Raw genomic sequence first — 15,947 nt, 5'->3', positions numbered from 1 at the left:
TGTCCAAGTAAAAAAAATCATAATTAGTCAAACATTATAGTATTGTATGTATACCAGACACTGGCATACACCACGTAGAAGAAATTCAACACAGAACTGGACTGAAGAGTTTTGAATTGTACTACTTGAGAATATGCTATGCGTATGGTCATGTGTGTTGGGTTTTGCTCTACAGGGCCAGCTTTCAGATGGAGGGTCACCTTGGGCTCTTTCAAAAGAGCACATTTCTATCCACACAAGCTTGTAGGCCAACAGAACAGCAGTCGGTCAACACTACTTATAATTATTTCCCAGTATGAAAGGATAGACTCCAGATTTCATATAAAGTGGAATTTCAGAACACATGGAGTTAGTCACTAGTTCTATGTTGGGAAGACTTCAGCCTCAGAGTAACACCTATTCCTGTTCAGATGTAGACTATTGAAGTTCCACGTGCAACAGGCATAGAAATTCAGGTGGGCACAAATTCCTTCCAGCCTATAGATGGAAGGGAACAGCTAGCTTGGCACCAGCTTTATTATTTATTGCCACTCCTGAATAAGGCTGTTGCCAAGCATTATTATTTTCTTTAGCATCATACTTGGGTTAAATGGCAGGTGGGATAAACACCTAATTTCATAATGGAATCTAAAGGAAAAACGCCATATTAAGAACTTCAAATATTAGGTACTCTGAGAAGTTCAGGAAACCTATATGAGCATAGAGACAAATCAACCTGAACAGGTGACCCTACAACTCACAGTTCAAATCAAGGGTTTGTTTGTTGTGGTTTTATTTTTTTTTTTTTAAGTTAATGCTTATCAAGTCTTTGAAGCCTTTCAAAAGGCTCTGCTGCACCTGCACAGATGCCCTCTGCTAAAATCTAGCCTGACATGCAGAAATGGATACATTTAAGTACTGCATATTTTATTAGTAAAAAAAAAAAATCAGACTATTTTCTTTTTTGTTCCTCCATATTGGCATAGTAACCCTACATTTGCATATCCAGCACTGTAAGAGATCTTCTCCCTTTAAAGCAGTTACTATATTTACTCAATTTATGCCACTTCCTTACATTTGTGCATCTTCTGCTTCAAAAGTGAATCTAGCTTTTGACTTCTAGAATCAAGTAGCACATGATCCTCACTTGGGTTTATAGACAGTCTGGAAACTTAAAGAGATGTTGCTGAAACCTTTGCAAGTTCACACTGCATGGAACACCTATTAGGAGTGATAGGTATGTATTATGTACTGCCTAACACTTAAATTGTTAAATAAAAATAGTTCTTATTGAAATGATGTGCAAACAAGGGCATTTTTAAGTTCTGAAACGCTGAAGTAGTACTTCAATACATCTTGTCTGCAGCAAAATAAGTGTTCCTGAAGAGTGATCTGTTTAGTGTCATAAATTCAGGCTTTACTTGATGCCATGGCATCAATATATGACAACAGTTACTCACACATGATGATACAGCTGACTGATAATCATTTAATGTATCATGCAACATGTGAAACAACCTTATGGAAAGTCACAAGTATAGGAAAGATCATAGAACTAAAGTGTACAGGTGAAAAGAATTTTTTTTTCTGTTTCCACAGTTTTTTCCTCTTCAGTCACCCTTTATTAGTTTTTGACATGGAGAACCTGACCTGAGTTAACAAGAAATATTCCACTAGGCTCAGTGTTAGGAAAGAATCATGACAATTATGGGACTTTTTTTGTTGTTCTTTGTTTTTTTAAAATATGTGCTAGTTTGCTATACCAGCATGTTCCAGCATAAGGGACGTTAATTAGTCTTGATCACTTTGCCTTTAGTTTCTTTAAAGGGAAAACCATAGTTCTACTGCCCGCTTACGATTCATGTCATCTGAATGCCTAATAACTGGCATTTGCACAGTGTCTGCCATGACTTGTTACTTGCACTGCTTACAGTGTAATCACACAACAGAATATAACTCAAGAGCACATTACTAGCATCCAAAAATATTGTGTCCAAATTCTATTATTGAGATACATGGTATTTCAAGATATTTCGCTTTTCTTCTACCTTTACTTTTCTCCCTCTCAGGAATGATTCCAGCTGCACTTTGAAAACAGTCTCCTCTTGTTTATCTTAGAAAGAAGATAAGGAATTCTTCAAGTTGGCCCAGGTAACTGAAAGCTTGCCCATTAATCAGATTGAATTCTTCAAAAAAGCTATCCCGGATCAATCCTGCATTTCTCAGGAACCTCAGCAACAGGTCTTGCTTTCCAAGACCACGTTAGAGATGAAGACATAATGCAGAGCTGCTTTTCCTCTTAAAGACAAAGCCCAGTCATAGGCAGCACGCAGGCTGCTATCAGCTGAAGTACCAGCGATATAGTGCAAGAGAATAACAGTCAGTAGTCATTCCTGCAAAGTCTCCTCTTCCGCTTCTTCCATCAACTCAGCTGCCTTTTTCCTGCAGATTTCAGCTTCCTTTCTCTACCCAGCCACTCCGGAAGACTCTTTACATTCTTTCTCTTGAGATCACTGCTCCTGTACTTTCCCCTACCACACCTCACCGCAAGGAATCATGTAAAGCAACTAAGAACTGGCAAGCTGCAAAAAGTTAAGGTGACCTTGAAGACTGTATCTCTAGCAGACCTCAAAGGTCAAATACCTACTTATTAAGTGTAAGCATGTCTAGCACCACAAAAGCTAGAGAGCAACAGTGTCTGCCCAAAAACTAACGCTTCTTGCGCCATACATAGTCTTAAAGTAACAAGGAATGTTAGTATGGGACATCACAGCACAGGCTTCAGGAAAAAAAAAAAAAAACAAAAAAGAAACAAAAAACCCCCATGAGTAGAGAGATGGAAGTTCAATACTGACTCCAGGATCTTTAAAAGGTCTGGCCTGTGGGTGTCTTGAAGGCACTGCAAAAGTACCTTCAGTGCTGAGTATGTTTAGAGATTTTTCTTCTTGAGAACTAGAGGTTTTCTGCTATTGTAAATAATAAAACCTTGCTTCATCCTGAAGTGTTCCAGGAAAAAGTCAGTATTCATCTAATATACAATCCACTGGAGACTTGTAGTATTTGAGCAACAATATACATTCTCTTTAAAAGAAGAGATCAAGTTACGGAAGCCTGGATACTGCAAAAGTAAAATCCTTTCCACATTGGAGGATGAAGGCAACTCCACTTCTTAACATGTTCCACTAAGTAATCTAATGATCAGTTAAATCTCTAGAAACTAAAAGCATCCAGCTCTATGCCACTTTATAAACATGGAAGTAGACATATGATTTGGTAGCAGCCATTTTTCCAGGCACAGAATAGTGGAAGACGTAGGAAAAAAGAAGGGTACATCTTGCTGCTGTAGTACTGGAAGAATAGGCAAGAGTAGGTGTTTTTCTAATCTTGTTGCAAGTTTGCAGTGATTTCTAGCCATTTAACTATCGTTTAAAAGTCATATATCTATGCTAAATTAATAATGCAATTTGAAAGTGCTGTATCCAAGACTGGCTCGACCCCAGCATCTACACACTAGAAGTTTCACAGGCTGTGCGTCTGCAGGGGTGTTAATGAGCACAGGCCTTGGCTTCTGCAACAGGCTTCTGAAAGCAACCAACATCAGACTGTCTCTTGCTCCTAGCAGTGTCCAAAACCATTGCCCATGACTATTTTAAAATTGCTTCTGAACTGCCTGATCCTGTGGCACTTGGACTATTATCCATCTTTGTAAAAGGAGGGTTAAGTAGCAGGTAGCAGTTGCACTCCTTTCTTACAGCTTCTCAGCAGTTTTATCGGGGATATCTTGGAGCTGTCTGTTGAAGTCAGTCCTAAACAAAACTTCCAACTGGGAACTTTCAGTCTTTAGGAAACACCTTTGTAGTCAAACTGTTTATGTGTGAGACCTCTCCAGCACTCCTGTCATTAGAACGAACAGATAAACACACCCCACAGAGAACATACTGGAATTCAGTTTTGATAGCAAGTAAGTTATTACTAATTCCTGACATCCACTGTCATGCTGGAAGTATGCATCAGAGGAAGAGAAAACTAGAAAAATACAGTGGTCAGGTGATCTTAAACATGTTAATAGTTTGTAAATCAGAAGATTTCTCCATTAACCTGGGCTGGTATACTGTTGAAAAGAAATGGTAATTTCTGACATGCTGTTGAGAAGCTTCCTGCTCCATGGGAGTGACAAAAAAACCTGACAACGTACAGGGGGAAATTTATTCTTACTCAAGAGGTTAGCAGCTAACATTAGGGACTGAAAGAGCTGACTAAACTATAAAAATGTTTCCTATACATTAGTTGTATAGTTGGCATTTAGTACAAGTTCATTACCACTTTAATTTACTGTTAATGCTATGTGAAATAAAACCCAGACTCAAGAATGCTGAAATATAGTAATTTCAGCTGGCTCAATACTGTATTTACAGGAAAGATCCAAAAGAAACACAACACAGCTCAAGCACGACATGTAATGAAGGGGCCGGAAGCTGCCACGTCCATCCTCTTCAACTATGAAAGCACAACTACTTTTCCCAGAAATCACAGTACAGTGCATAGTTATTGAATAATGTGGAAAGAATACCTGCTTACCCCACTGTGGACCTGAAAACTAATGTTCTTAGCTATTCAAGCATAAGGTAACTCAGTCTTAAGTGTATACAGTTTTCCATTTCCATATATATGCAAAGGAGTCTATTAGCCAAAAGCACAGCAAACAAAGAGGTAGTTGGACAGTTTACATTTCCTGTTCCATCTAGCATCCAACAAACAGGCATCTCTGGCATAGTTGGTTAAATTAGAGGCCTTGTTACAATAGCTGAACTCAACATTGCTTCATCTACCTTATGAGCTGACGTAGAGCACTGAGCAACCAAACTAACCTCCGAAGAGATCCACTTCAGCAGTGGCAGCCGTAACAGTTGTAGTTGTAGTAGCAGCAGCTGAAGTAGTTGTAGTATCAGTAGTTGCAGCAGTAGTTGCACTAGGCTCTGGGGCAAATGGATCTGAAATCTGTGGCTCGGAGGTAACACCGGAAAGTGCAGCCAGATTATCTATATGCAACCATATAATGAAGATCAAACAGGAAAGTAAGGGAAGAGGGAGAGAGACCACAATCACTTAACTCCAGAAAGCTGGAGCTTTTAATAAGGAGTCTTAACATTCACAAGTCTTAGAAATCAAAAATATTACTCACCCTCTCCCAAGAGGTCTAGCGATTGTCCATTAAAATGACCGCAGAATAAAGAAACAGACCAATTAGTAGAACTGCCAGATTGAAGACATTCATTACCATATGTTCATTCTCTAAGTGACATATTTAGATTAAACGTAATTTCTGCACTTGATTTTCCAACATTCAAGAAGTTATTGTTACATGACAAAGCTCATTCTGTTTAATAGCTCTATTCAAAACAGAACCAGTACATAAGTTTCACATATTTGATAAGTTCCTTAATATCTAATCAGCAACATGTTCAAACACTGGTAGTATTTATCACTTCTGTTTTACACAGCTGGTTTTCTTTTCTTAAACTGTAGCAGAGAGAACCAAGTAGTGGCCTGTAAGCATTGACAGGAAGGTCTCCTACCTTTCGCTACCCCAGGGTAAAGCCAAGAACCACTTCTTTAGAAGCTCAATTCACCACTATACTTGTTCTGTCTTGCATTTGGCTTAGCAGTGTGAGAGTAAGACCAGAAGTAGGTAGACTTCTTCAGAGTCTATGAGCAGCTAACATCCCCCAAGAACCCTAAAAATTTTAAATGCAAGTTCCTGGGCCTAACAGCACACAGATTCAAGACTTTCACCAAGTAAAAGTGTATATGGGAAGAGCGAGCCCCAATGAACCCCAGTGCTCACATATAAGTACAGTAAACAGGCATAGTTGAAGCTTATTTAAATCAATGAGCTATTAGCAGAACATACTCAGATACCAAAGAGAATCTCAAGATAATTCTGCTTAGTTGCAAGTATTTTCTAGACTAATGTACTCAGAAAGCAGTCAAAATCTACATTACAGTTGTCCTGGTTTCGGCTGGGATAGAGTTAATTTTCTTCCTAGTAGCTGGTATAGTGTTATGTTTTGGATTTAGTAGGAGAATAATGTTGGTAACACACTGATGTTTTTAGCTGTTGCTAAGTAGTGTTTATACTAAAAGTCAAGGATTTTTCAGCTTCTCATGGCCAGCCAGCAAGAAGGCTGGAGGGGCACAAGAAGTTGGGAGGGGACGCAGCCAGGACAGCTGACCCAAACTGGCCAAAGGAATATTCCATACCATATGACATCATGCCCAGTATATAAACTGGGGGGAGTTGGCTGGGAGGGGTGGATCACTGCTTGGGAACTAACTGGGCATCAGTCGGTGAGTGGTGAGCGATTGCATTGTACATCACTTGTTTTGTATAGTCTAATTCTTTTATTATTATTGTCATTTTATTGTTATTATTATCATTATTTTCTTCCTTTCTGTCCTATTAAACTGTCTTTATCTCAATCCACAAGTTTTACTGTTTTTTTTGATTCTCTCCCCTCTCCCACTGGGTGGGGGCAGTGAGCGAGCAACTGCGCAGTGCTTAGTTGCTGGCTGGGGTTAAACCATGACACAGTCATTAGAAGTAGACAGAATTCAGCTTACTGTGCTGCCAAAGTGAGCTGTTGTGATCCACCCATCAGCACTAGAAGCCTTCACAAAACTGGCACTAAAGCAAGGGTACTCTAGCAGAGAGCAGCTTGCAAATACAGTGTTAAGTTACTTCAGGATACAATACATGGCATCCCTACTGCCCCAAGTATATTCTGAGAGGCAGACAGGCTGTGGTTCTTGTACTTGAGACAACTGTTTAGCCAAAAAAAAGGAGGAAAAAAAAAAAAAGAGCAGCTCCTCTTTGAAAGCTTTTCCTGCATTTGCGATAGAGCAAGCATACTATGCAGAAACAACCACCTCTGTTAACACTTGCGATGAGGAGTATGAATGATTGACAGCATAAGCAGATTGGCTCTGTTCCAACTTCAGTTCCTTAGTCAACTGTTTCTGGAAGCCAATGAAGCATCTTTAATGACAGACTTTCCTACAATTTTATGTCCTCTGAGATCAGTCAGATTGAGCTCAAAGACAGAGGAAGCTTTGCCTACACAAAAAACAACTATAAGCTATAAAAAGCTGTGAAAACTAACCAGTTTGGCCTATTACATTTTTATACTGCAGTTAGAATAGACTGAGCTCAACAACTACCTATTTACTAACCAGTAGCTCAGTGTCGCTCCTAGATTCATTGTACATGTAACAGGGTCACGGGTTCATCTGATCCACACTGAACAGCAAGCACAGAGTCCAGATGCTTTACTATGGGTCAGTATGTAGGAAGCAAAATGCTTTGAGCAAGCACAGCTCAATCTTCACAACTTTGTCTTTATTTTACAACACTTGTTAAAAAGGCACCAAGAAACTACATGTAGGTATTTTCATAATTGGTTCCTTGGGAGAGCTCTACTTGAGACTGACTGCACAAGCTGAGGTAAGTCAAAATACCATTCTGGTAGAGCGTAACAGGGTATTAAAAATGCAGCACTCTGGTATCTCATTACTGCACACCAGGTGGACGTCTCACAGCTAGACTTGAAATAAGCAACTGTTGGCAAACTTTTACCTTCTATTAGCTTATTCTTCAATGCATTTTTGTTATCCAGTTATGTTATAGATCACAATACAGTGAAATTACAATTATCCAGCATGGCAATCTACACTTACTCTTAATATGGGAAGGATTAAAACCAATGCTTTATTGTACAGTAATATTAAAGTAACAATACTAATAGCAAATCCATGTTCTAAGGCACACTGCAAGGTAGTTCAGAGCAGAAATTCAAGTCAATTTGCTTTCATATCCGAGAGTCAGACCTCGCAAGGATGCAGCATTTGACCCACTGTATTTTTTGTAATACTACAGTCTAGTTTGCCTGCCAAATGCCTATATTCACCTTGTGGTATGCTGCAGGCAACTTATAACCCTACCTTGATCATCTCCTGTTGGCACAGAAGTGTAGATTTTCACAAGTTATAGTTCATTTGCTAGATAACTTATGCTATATTCAGAAACATACTAGGTATACAACAAAATATAGTGTACTGTATATACCACTAAATATACAGTGTACTATACCAAATATACAGTATATGCCAGAATACATAAATCTACACTGCCAGTGAGATTGAGAAAGTAGGATCATTTGTTGGTGACATGTATTCCTGAGGTTTATGTGACATCTAAAGTGCCAGTTTGATGCTGCATCTTGAAGTATTTGATATTCATGTTTTCCTAGCTATTCTGAACTGCAGCAATTCTTCCAGCTTCCTCCTCCTACTACTTCTTTCTCATGAATTCCCACGTTAACTTGCTGTGGGCCAGAAGAGTTTTGCAGATGAGGAACAAGCTCAAGTAGCAGGGAGGCGTTGTTACACATCCTCCCAAAAGTCCTGGGCGGAAGAAAGGTCATCTTGTCCAGCCTCCTGCTCAGAACAGCATTACGCCCGACACCAGATCAGGGCAGTCATGGCTTTGTCTAATCAGGTCTTGAAAAATGTCCAGGAATGGAGAGACATCCCCCCTCACTTTTGGGATCTGCTCCAGTACTGCCCTACCCTCCAAGTGAAATAACTTTTTTTTCATGTCCAATCAACCTCTGAAGCTGCAACCTGTTATTACCCTTCACTATAATCAACTATCATTTCCAAGAAAATTTTGGCTCTGCTCTGTAAGTCCCCTTCAAGTAGTTGTAAGCCACTATTAAGAGTCCCCTATAGCCTCCTCTTTGCCAGATGACAGAGGCCCAGCTCCCTCAATCTCTCTCCGCAGAGATGTGCTCTAAATCCCTGGAGCCCTGGTAGCCCTCTGCCAACTGCCTCTCCCGTAAACAGGAGAGCCCAGAACTGGATGCAGTATTCCTGATGTGGCTTCACCTGCACTAATTAGAAGGCTCTGTAGTACCTATGAGACCGTACAATTTATAATGACTACCGGCTTCATCCTGCAGATTTAGTTTAAATAAGTAAATAAAAAAACCTTTGAGCCTGTGTTAAGGGTTGGGTTTTTCTCATTACCAGATGAAACTTTAATGGAAATTTCAGTATTTTCACAACAAAGCCATTCCAGTTCTCAATTTATGCATGTCTGACATGATGTTTGGCAATTATTTAAAAGAGTTTAAAAAAAAAAAAAAAAAGGCAAGATTCCAGTGCAGTAACAGGTCATCATACCTGGACTCCTGCCAGCAGTAAAGCAGACAAACTTGAAACTTACTAAGTTACCAAAATGCTATTCTGAAAGATAAGACTGAAGTATACTTGATGAGGTTAGCGATAGTCCTGGCCAAAGGAAAAAAGTTAGCTGTCCTCCTCCATTGTGGAATAAGAGGACCAGGTGCATTACTAGTCAATTTTAGGTGTTTTTGTTCTTCTGAATTACTGAAAACTTTAAGTTCCAAACTATAGGTGCTTTGTCCAAAAGAGCAAAGCAAAAAAACAAATAAATCAGCTTTCAATTGCAATGCGAATCAGTATTTTACAATATTAATGGTTATTTACTCTGCATAAATGAGCAACTGCTTTAAAAAGTTAGCTGAGAGGCCTGAGCTCTTTCAAAGATCTCAAAAGCTTGTGCTCCAGTACTTGGCAATGACAAAGCAAGATAAATAGGACGCAATCAAAAATCGCAGAATAATTAGTCCTAGGCTTCCTAGAATAGATGACTCTTTGGTCTTGCTTTCTGGGTAAGATTACATTTCAGTTAATAAAACTGACACTTCTGCAAAAAAAAATATTCAAGAGATTAAATAGGAATATGCAAAACGCGATCTACATGACAGCCATAGCTATTCCTCTCGTAACGAAGTGGCTGAGATACAATGTCATCTTTAACGAACTAAAGCTAAGGACAGAAACAGGGAATGCAGAAGCCACTAGTACCCAGTATCAGCATTCATAGCAGAGTCAGCATGACTCAGTGTAGCATTCCTGCCGTGAGAGGGCTGATGAGTTCATTAAGCTGCCACACAAGATCTCTTAAGATTACACCACAGTGGGTTTACAACTATGTAAGTTAAATCACATTTACTGGCCTAATTCCTTGTCTTCACAGGACAGGAGTGAAAATTCCCTACATTTATTGCAGTCCTCTTCAGATCACCAGCTGCTAGGGCTGCCTGGAACGATAGGCTCAGTTGACCAGAGCCCAGATTTCAGAAAGCTGGTTAGGTATTCCTATTTGAAAGCAGTTAGCCCTCTACTTCTATTTTCATATTATTATTCTAAGCAGACAAGGAAGATTTTAATAAAATATGTTAAGGGTTGTCAGAGGTAATCACACTTGCAGCAGAACTAATTTGCCACCATTAGCTTTAGATGCATTTTTGTTTTAAAAGATATTTTTGATCCTCCCCCTACTGACCTGTCCTTTATGAACAGAAGAGTTGATTTCTGCCCTCACCTTGCCAATAAGCACATGAGCAGTTCTAGTTCTTCTGTTTTAAAGTGCCTACCCTACCTGTTCACCCTCAGCCATCCCCTTCCTGCTCACTTTTAGTCACATAATGCTGGCTCCGCCCAGCTTTGCCATCAGGCCCTTATAGGCAGCTTATACTATTATGCATATCCCTGGAAAAAGGAGTAGCCTTGTGCTGCGAAGGGATGCCTGACTGTCAGGTCAGCAGAAGCCTGGGAGTGAGCTAGGAACATCCTGTGCTAGCAGAGAAAGAGCCACGTTCAGCCGGGCAAGAAGATGGAGACTGCAAGAAGAGATGCTGACAGTGAAGTTTCTCTACCTCCCCATGAAGTTGCTCCAGCAGGGGCTGCTGGAGCTGCCTGCCCAGTAGCGGCAAAATCTGGCTGAAGATCCAGAAGATCACTGGATGGTTTGGAAGAGCTGCCAAAGAAAGGAAGAGCGATATTAAATACTGGAGGAATTTGTCCATTTTAATCAAGTTAAAAAAAAAAAAATCATGACTGGACTGTAGGAATTACCCTTAGTTTGGACAACTGATGAAACCATTGAGAGCTTTTTTTTCAGGCTTTAGGATTAGAGCAGTGGCCACAAACACCTCTACTGCAGTAAGTGCCAAGAATACATTACACTCCAGGATGGGACCTTAACTTACTTCCATTACTTGATAATGATATTGTAACAGGCCTATCAGACTTTTACAATCCTAAAATACCAAACAAACAAAACATAAAACCAAACAACCCCAAAACCAAAAATCAAAATCCCAGGTGGTCCCTAAGGACAGAGCAAATAACTGCTGTGACTGAAAACAGCTCCATTCTACTTTAATATTTCATTGAGCCACGTCAGAAAGCAAGAAACCTGCAGAGGTTGGTTGAAGAGAGTTGGTAAAACTTCTATGGTTTAAGCCAGCCAGACATTTGCTTAGGAAACAAGGTTTTGTTCATTTAGAACGTTTGAATAATAAACAATAGAAGCTCTTTCTTCAGTGAAGTACTTCATCTGACATTTAACTGAAGTTAGTCACGTCTTCAGAATTTTGGTTCAAGCTTAGAGCTTTTACATGTCTAGAGTTCTTTCATTTCTGCTCATTACAATGAGCAACAGCAGTTTGTTCTGGTTTTGACTTGAAAGCAAGGTTCAGATTTTCTCATTGGTCAAATGTTTATTTTTATTTTAACCTCCTCCTTCGTTATTTGTGCTTCATTAGCTGATTTGAACAGCAAGAAAAAGGAATCTTAATTCAGCAGTTTTAGAAACAGAATACTGAAGGTCAGCAAAGACTACTTTGGCTTTACACATTACTTAAGTCTATTCAATTAAAAGTTTATGTTGCGAATGGTACAAAATCACTACTACACTGAAAGCAAATCAGAGTAGCCACATTTTTTTTTTTTTTTTTTTTTTGTTAATGCTCATTTGTGATCTATACTGGTAGAATAATGTAGCCCACTGACTACTATGTACACTACCTGTAAAATAAGCAAAATCTTGCAGGCAAGTCTCCTGTTACAAACATGACTTTGGCATCTACATCAAGCTCAGTAACTGAAATATGCTTTTTAACTTACCTGACTGGAGCAGCTGCAGATGAAGTTGCAAAAAGATCAACTGGAGGAGATGTATCAATAGTTTTCGCTGGAGTAGAACTAGGAGATGTAACAGTTGTGGCTGGAGAAGACTGGAGAAATATTTTAAATATGCATTCAATATACCAGCATTTCTCCACAAACAACTCAGGCACAGATTTACATACTTTAAAAATCCAATTTTGACATCAGGTCTTCTTATTGTAAGCTGTTCCCCCCTTTGAAAGAATTTAAGGAAGACTGATCTAAGTTTTCAGAGGGTGGTGGAGTTGAGAAACTCCAAGGTGACTCCACCTAGCAATGCCTGGCTCAAGAGGAAATGCCTACTGCACGCAGTCAGAGCACCTGCAGACACCAGCGGCCAGTCTCATGCGAGCTTTAGTTCCTTGGGTTCAAGACTCACCCAACATCTAGGCAACTAACTCAGGGACTTGTGATCTGGAGTTGCCCTACCTGCCTTTTAAAATCCCAATTAGGGTAGCTAACAGTTCCTATGTGTCAAAGGATTCTCAGCAAGTGCCAAGAAAATAGTTTGCTCCCCAGCAAACTCCCTCCCCTCAGTTTTAAGACTATCCTGAAGATGGGGAGGAACAAAGTATTTTTGTGGGTTTGTTTCTATATCTGTCAGACCCTTCGTTTTGTCCATGGAATGAAATATCTGTTTGTCCACAACAGCACCTTAGTACTCTAACCATAGAAATGGTGGGAGAAGACAAACGGTTAGACACTAAGTTAAAAGTGTGTACGTAAACCTTCAGACTGAAGGGTTTAAAGAGCCATCAACAGTGTTAACGGTTAAGTCCTTGGGAAGATATAAAAGACAGCTCAGCCTATGATTTTGCTTCATTAGCTCCTCCAGTTCTGGATAAAGATACCTTAAGTATGGCAAGGACAGACACCCAGGAGAGTATATTGCAACTCTTCTGCGCGCTTGAAGACTCAAGTTACCTTGAAAAGCATCAATTTAATTCTAAAAGATACTACAAGCTTTGTTACAGCATCTCACATGCTAGAGAGATCCTTTTCCTAACAAACGAAAATAAGTCCTATGTTTAGTACTGTTTGCCATTCTCACCACTTCCAAGAAAGAAAAAGAATGGCAAATTTGAAGCGATTTTCTTCTGAATTCTGCTACTGCCATCCCATCATCACAACTGTAGCAGGAGATGGATATAAGCTTTCTAGACTCTCCTCAAGGCTTTACTAAGGTTTGAGACTACAGTGGTCCAAATTCTTCACGTAAATCAGGGAAGAGGGGGTTACATAAAGTCGTAAGAACACTTTGAGCCATCATGTAGTTCTCACCAACTGCTACAGTATTGAACAAGAGAGGTTTTTGTTTGCTTTTTTAAAAGGGCTTTTTAGAAAGAAATTTAAGAGCTTTCACTAGAATCAACCATTGAGCTGCCTCCCCTCAGATTCAGGAGTTAATTCATTGAGTTTTTCCTGCACAACACCCGTTATTAGACACAGAACTATGGCACCTGGCAATGCTTCAGGGATACCAGGAACTACTATTACTAACACCATAAAGCTCATTAGTTTATCTGACACTCAAACCAAGACAATTTAAAGCACGAGTTGCCAGTGAAACTAAGGTGAGCAGTCTCACTAATAAAGGTCAATTCTGAAACTAGGTATATCAGATGAAAGTTTTCTTCCTGGCTTTTCACATGAACGTGGTTTTAAAAGAGTCAGAACTTCCTCCTAAAAAGCTGCAAATGGAGTGAAGAATTTGGAGGAGAAACAGTACGGAATAAATTTCTCAGTGACATGAGGATTAAGTTAAAAAAAAAAAGTTGTTGAGATAAAGATATGTGTATCTTCTATGCTTTCACAAAGTGCGACCATCAAATCCTGGCAAAGCTGCTTAGCATCCTGCACTGGTATAAGCAGTATAGCCCTTCAGATCAGTGAAGCACTTTTATGGGGCCATTATTTACAAGGCCATTAAAAGATGTAATTTTGTCAAGTAGGTAGGGCCTAGGTGGCAAAGTCTAAAAAGCAGATTAAGAGATGGAAATTTTACTCTTTATGCCTTTAAGATGTTCTAAAGCATATCACCTGAACAAGAATTAACCAGTACAGCAATTGGCAGTATTTACCTTGCTCAGAGGAGAAGGAGCCCCAGATCTAGAAAAAAAAAGGAGGTTTTCAGGTAAGTACACTTTTGGAAACTATGTTTCTGGTCATCAAAACTCCTGCAAAAAGACCAAAAACTAAGCATGACAGCTTTCTGAAGATATCTACAATTACATGCCCTCCCCATTTCTCAAACTTCCATGTGCCACTTTAGACAAGGAATGCAAATTTTTACTTCAAATCTTAAATGAATCTTTTAAGCTAATTGGTATCACAGGATTACTCTGCCTTTTAAATAAGCTCTACTAAATGGAGGAAAGGCAGATGCATGCAAATGTCTTGCTTTTGGGCCTACAGGAGCCAGCAGGAAAAGAGTTACTGGGGCAAGATGTCACCATATTATAAAATCATGCAACAGCAGCAGAACACCACCAATATGGAAGCAGTTATCTAACATAAGTCTTCTGAGGATGTGTCAGAGAATTTTCAAAGTCTACTGTTCTTTTAAAGAAAGTCAGAGTTACTTTGAAATAATGATATTTAAAAGTATGGAAAAAATTAGTTGGAAAGTCCAAGCTGAAAGTTCTCCCACATGCAAGAAAACCACACTAAAACTAACTGACAGAGCCTTAATCGTAAAGTTAAAAATGTACATCAGTGCATTTATTTGCTTTCATCATTATGAGGTATGAAAATACTGCTATATATTTTTAGAGCTGCTTTGATCTAAGAGATGAAAGGAAGAGTTGAAGTTAAAACTGCACCAGTATTGAACTAGCATCCATCCTATAGGTTACTTGAATTGCGTAAGTCCTAGGAGCTGTAGAACTGATTAGAAGATCTGGAGCTACGACAGAAATGACCAAAAATAACTTAATGACTATACACAAAAGCAAGCAACAGTTTAGGTACAATTTAAAGAAGATATCTATTTCTAAGTGTTCAAGCCATCTTAAAAAAACATAACCATTCTGCATGCAATTGATACGTAAACATATGTACTTACCCTTCGCTAAATTGCAAGGAAAGCAACAGTAAAAGAGAAAACACAGGTTTAGCTTAATCCTTCCTAGACTTAGCCATGACAAGTATCTAGTAAGAAGATGCAAAGACATTAGAAAACAAATTTTGACCATAAAAGCCTTAGCAGCAGGGAAAACAGTTCCTTCTAGGAGTTTTCCATAGTTAATTTTACTTCATTTTGGAAAGTGTCTAGTTGTTCGGTGTGTTGGGACTCACTCAAAAACCCCACCCTCCAGTAAGAAAAAAAAAAAGTTGCCATTAAGACAACTTTGTAAGGGAAAGGAAAAGCCTAGTCTTACCACAGCTTATTTTCCAGCTAAGTGACAAAAGGAGGTTGGGGGAGGCAAACCTAAACGTCAGCTAGTCTCACATTGTTACTACTATGCCTTGATACATGGTACAACATATATACCTACTTGTTGCCAGGTTTTTTTCCTTCCAGTGAGTTTAGATGTTGCTCAAGAGTCTCCATGAGACTGCTAGGAGCCTTGAAAGCAAAGAGAAAGATACACTTCTGAACACAATGCATTGACCTAACGATACATTGAAATCCAGCACCACCTTCCCTCAAGTCCACCATGTGCATGCTCATGCTGTTATTTTATTTACACCACTGTGAAAATAGTGGATTTCCATGCTAGAAGTATTCAGGCAAAGACAGCTTTTGAAAGATAATACTGTGTCCAAATTTGCAGAGAGAAAACATTTACCTCTCCTAAACAGCGCCTGAAGCCTAAATCCAGGATGTGCTGCTCATCATGCTGTGCGTAAGTGCTAAACATTGACAACAG

At 39.3% G+C, this 15,947-nt stretch overlaps 1 protein-coding gene across 1 annotated transcript in view; it reads right to left on the bottom strand.

Moving 5' to 3' along the window:
- Positions 1-15,947, bottom strand: part of SNAP91 (synaptosome associated protein 91) — a 72,168-nt gene that overhangs the window by 23,051 nt on the left and 33,170 nt on the right. The window contains exons 10-16 of the mRNA XM_050893245.1: positions 15,573-15,643; positions 15,140-15,145; positions 14,157-14,184; positions 12,034-12,143; positions 10,782-10,882; positions 5,162-5,176; positions 4,848-5,018 (exon numbers count right to left, since the gene is read on the bottom strand). Coding sequence (XP_050749202.1) covers positions 4,848-5,018; positions 5,162-5,176; positions 10,782-10,882; positions 12,034-12,143; positions 14,157-14,184; positions 15,140-15,145; positions 15,573-15,643 — 502 coding nt within the window. The remainder of the gene's footprint in view (positions 1-4,847; positions 5,019-5,161; positions 5,177-10,781; positions 10,883-12,033; positions 12,144-14,156; positions 14,185-15,139; positions 15,146-15,572; positions 15,644-15,947) is intronic.

This window comes from Gymnogyps californianus, chromosome 3 (genome assembly GCF_018139145.2).
Source record: "Gymnogyps californianus isolate 813 chromosome 3, ASM1813914v2, whole genome shotgun sequence".
In the NCBI taxonomy this organism is placed as follows: Eukaryota; Metazoa; Chordata; class Aves; order Accipitriformes; family Cathartidae; genus Gymnogyps; species Gymnogyps californianus.
The sequence above is the reverse complement of the archived record's forward strand: the minus strand, read 5'-3'. Positions and strand labels throughout refer to the sequence as shown.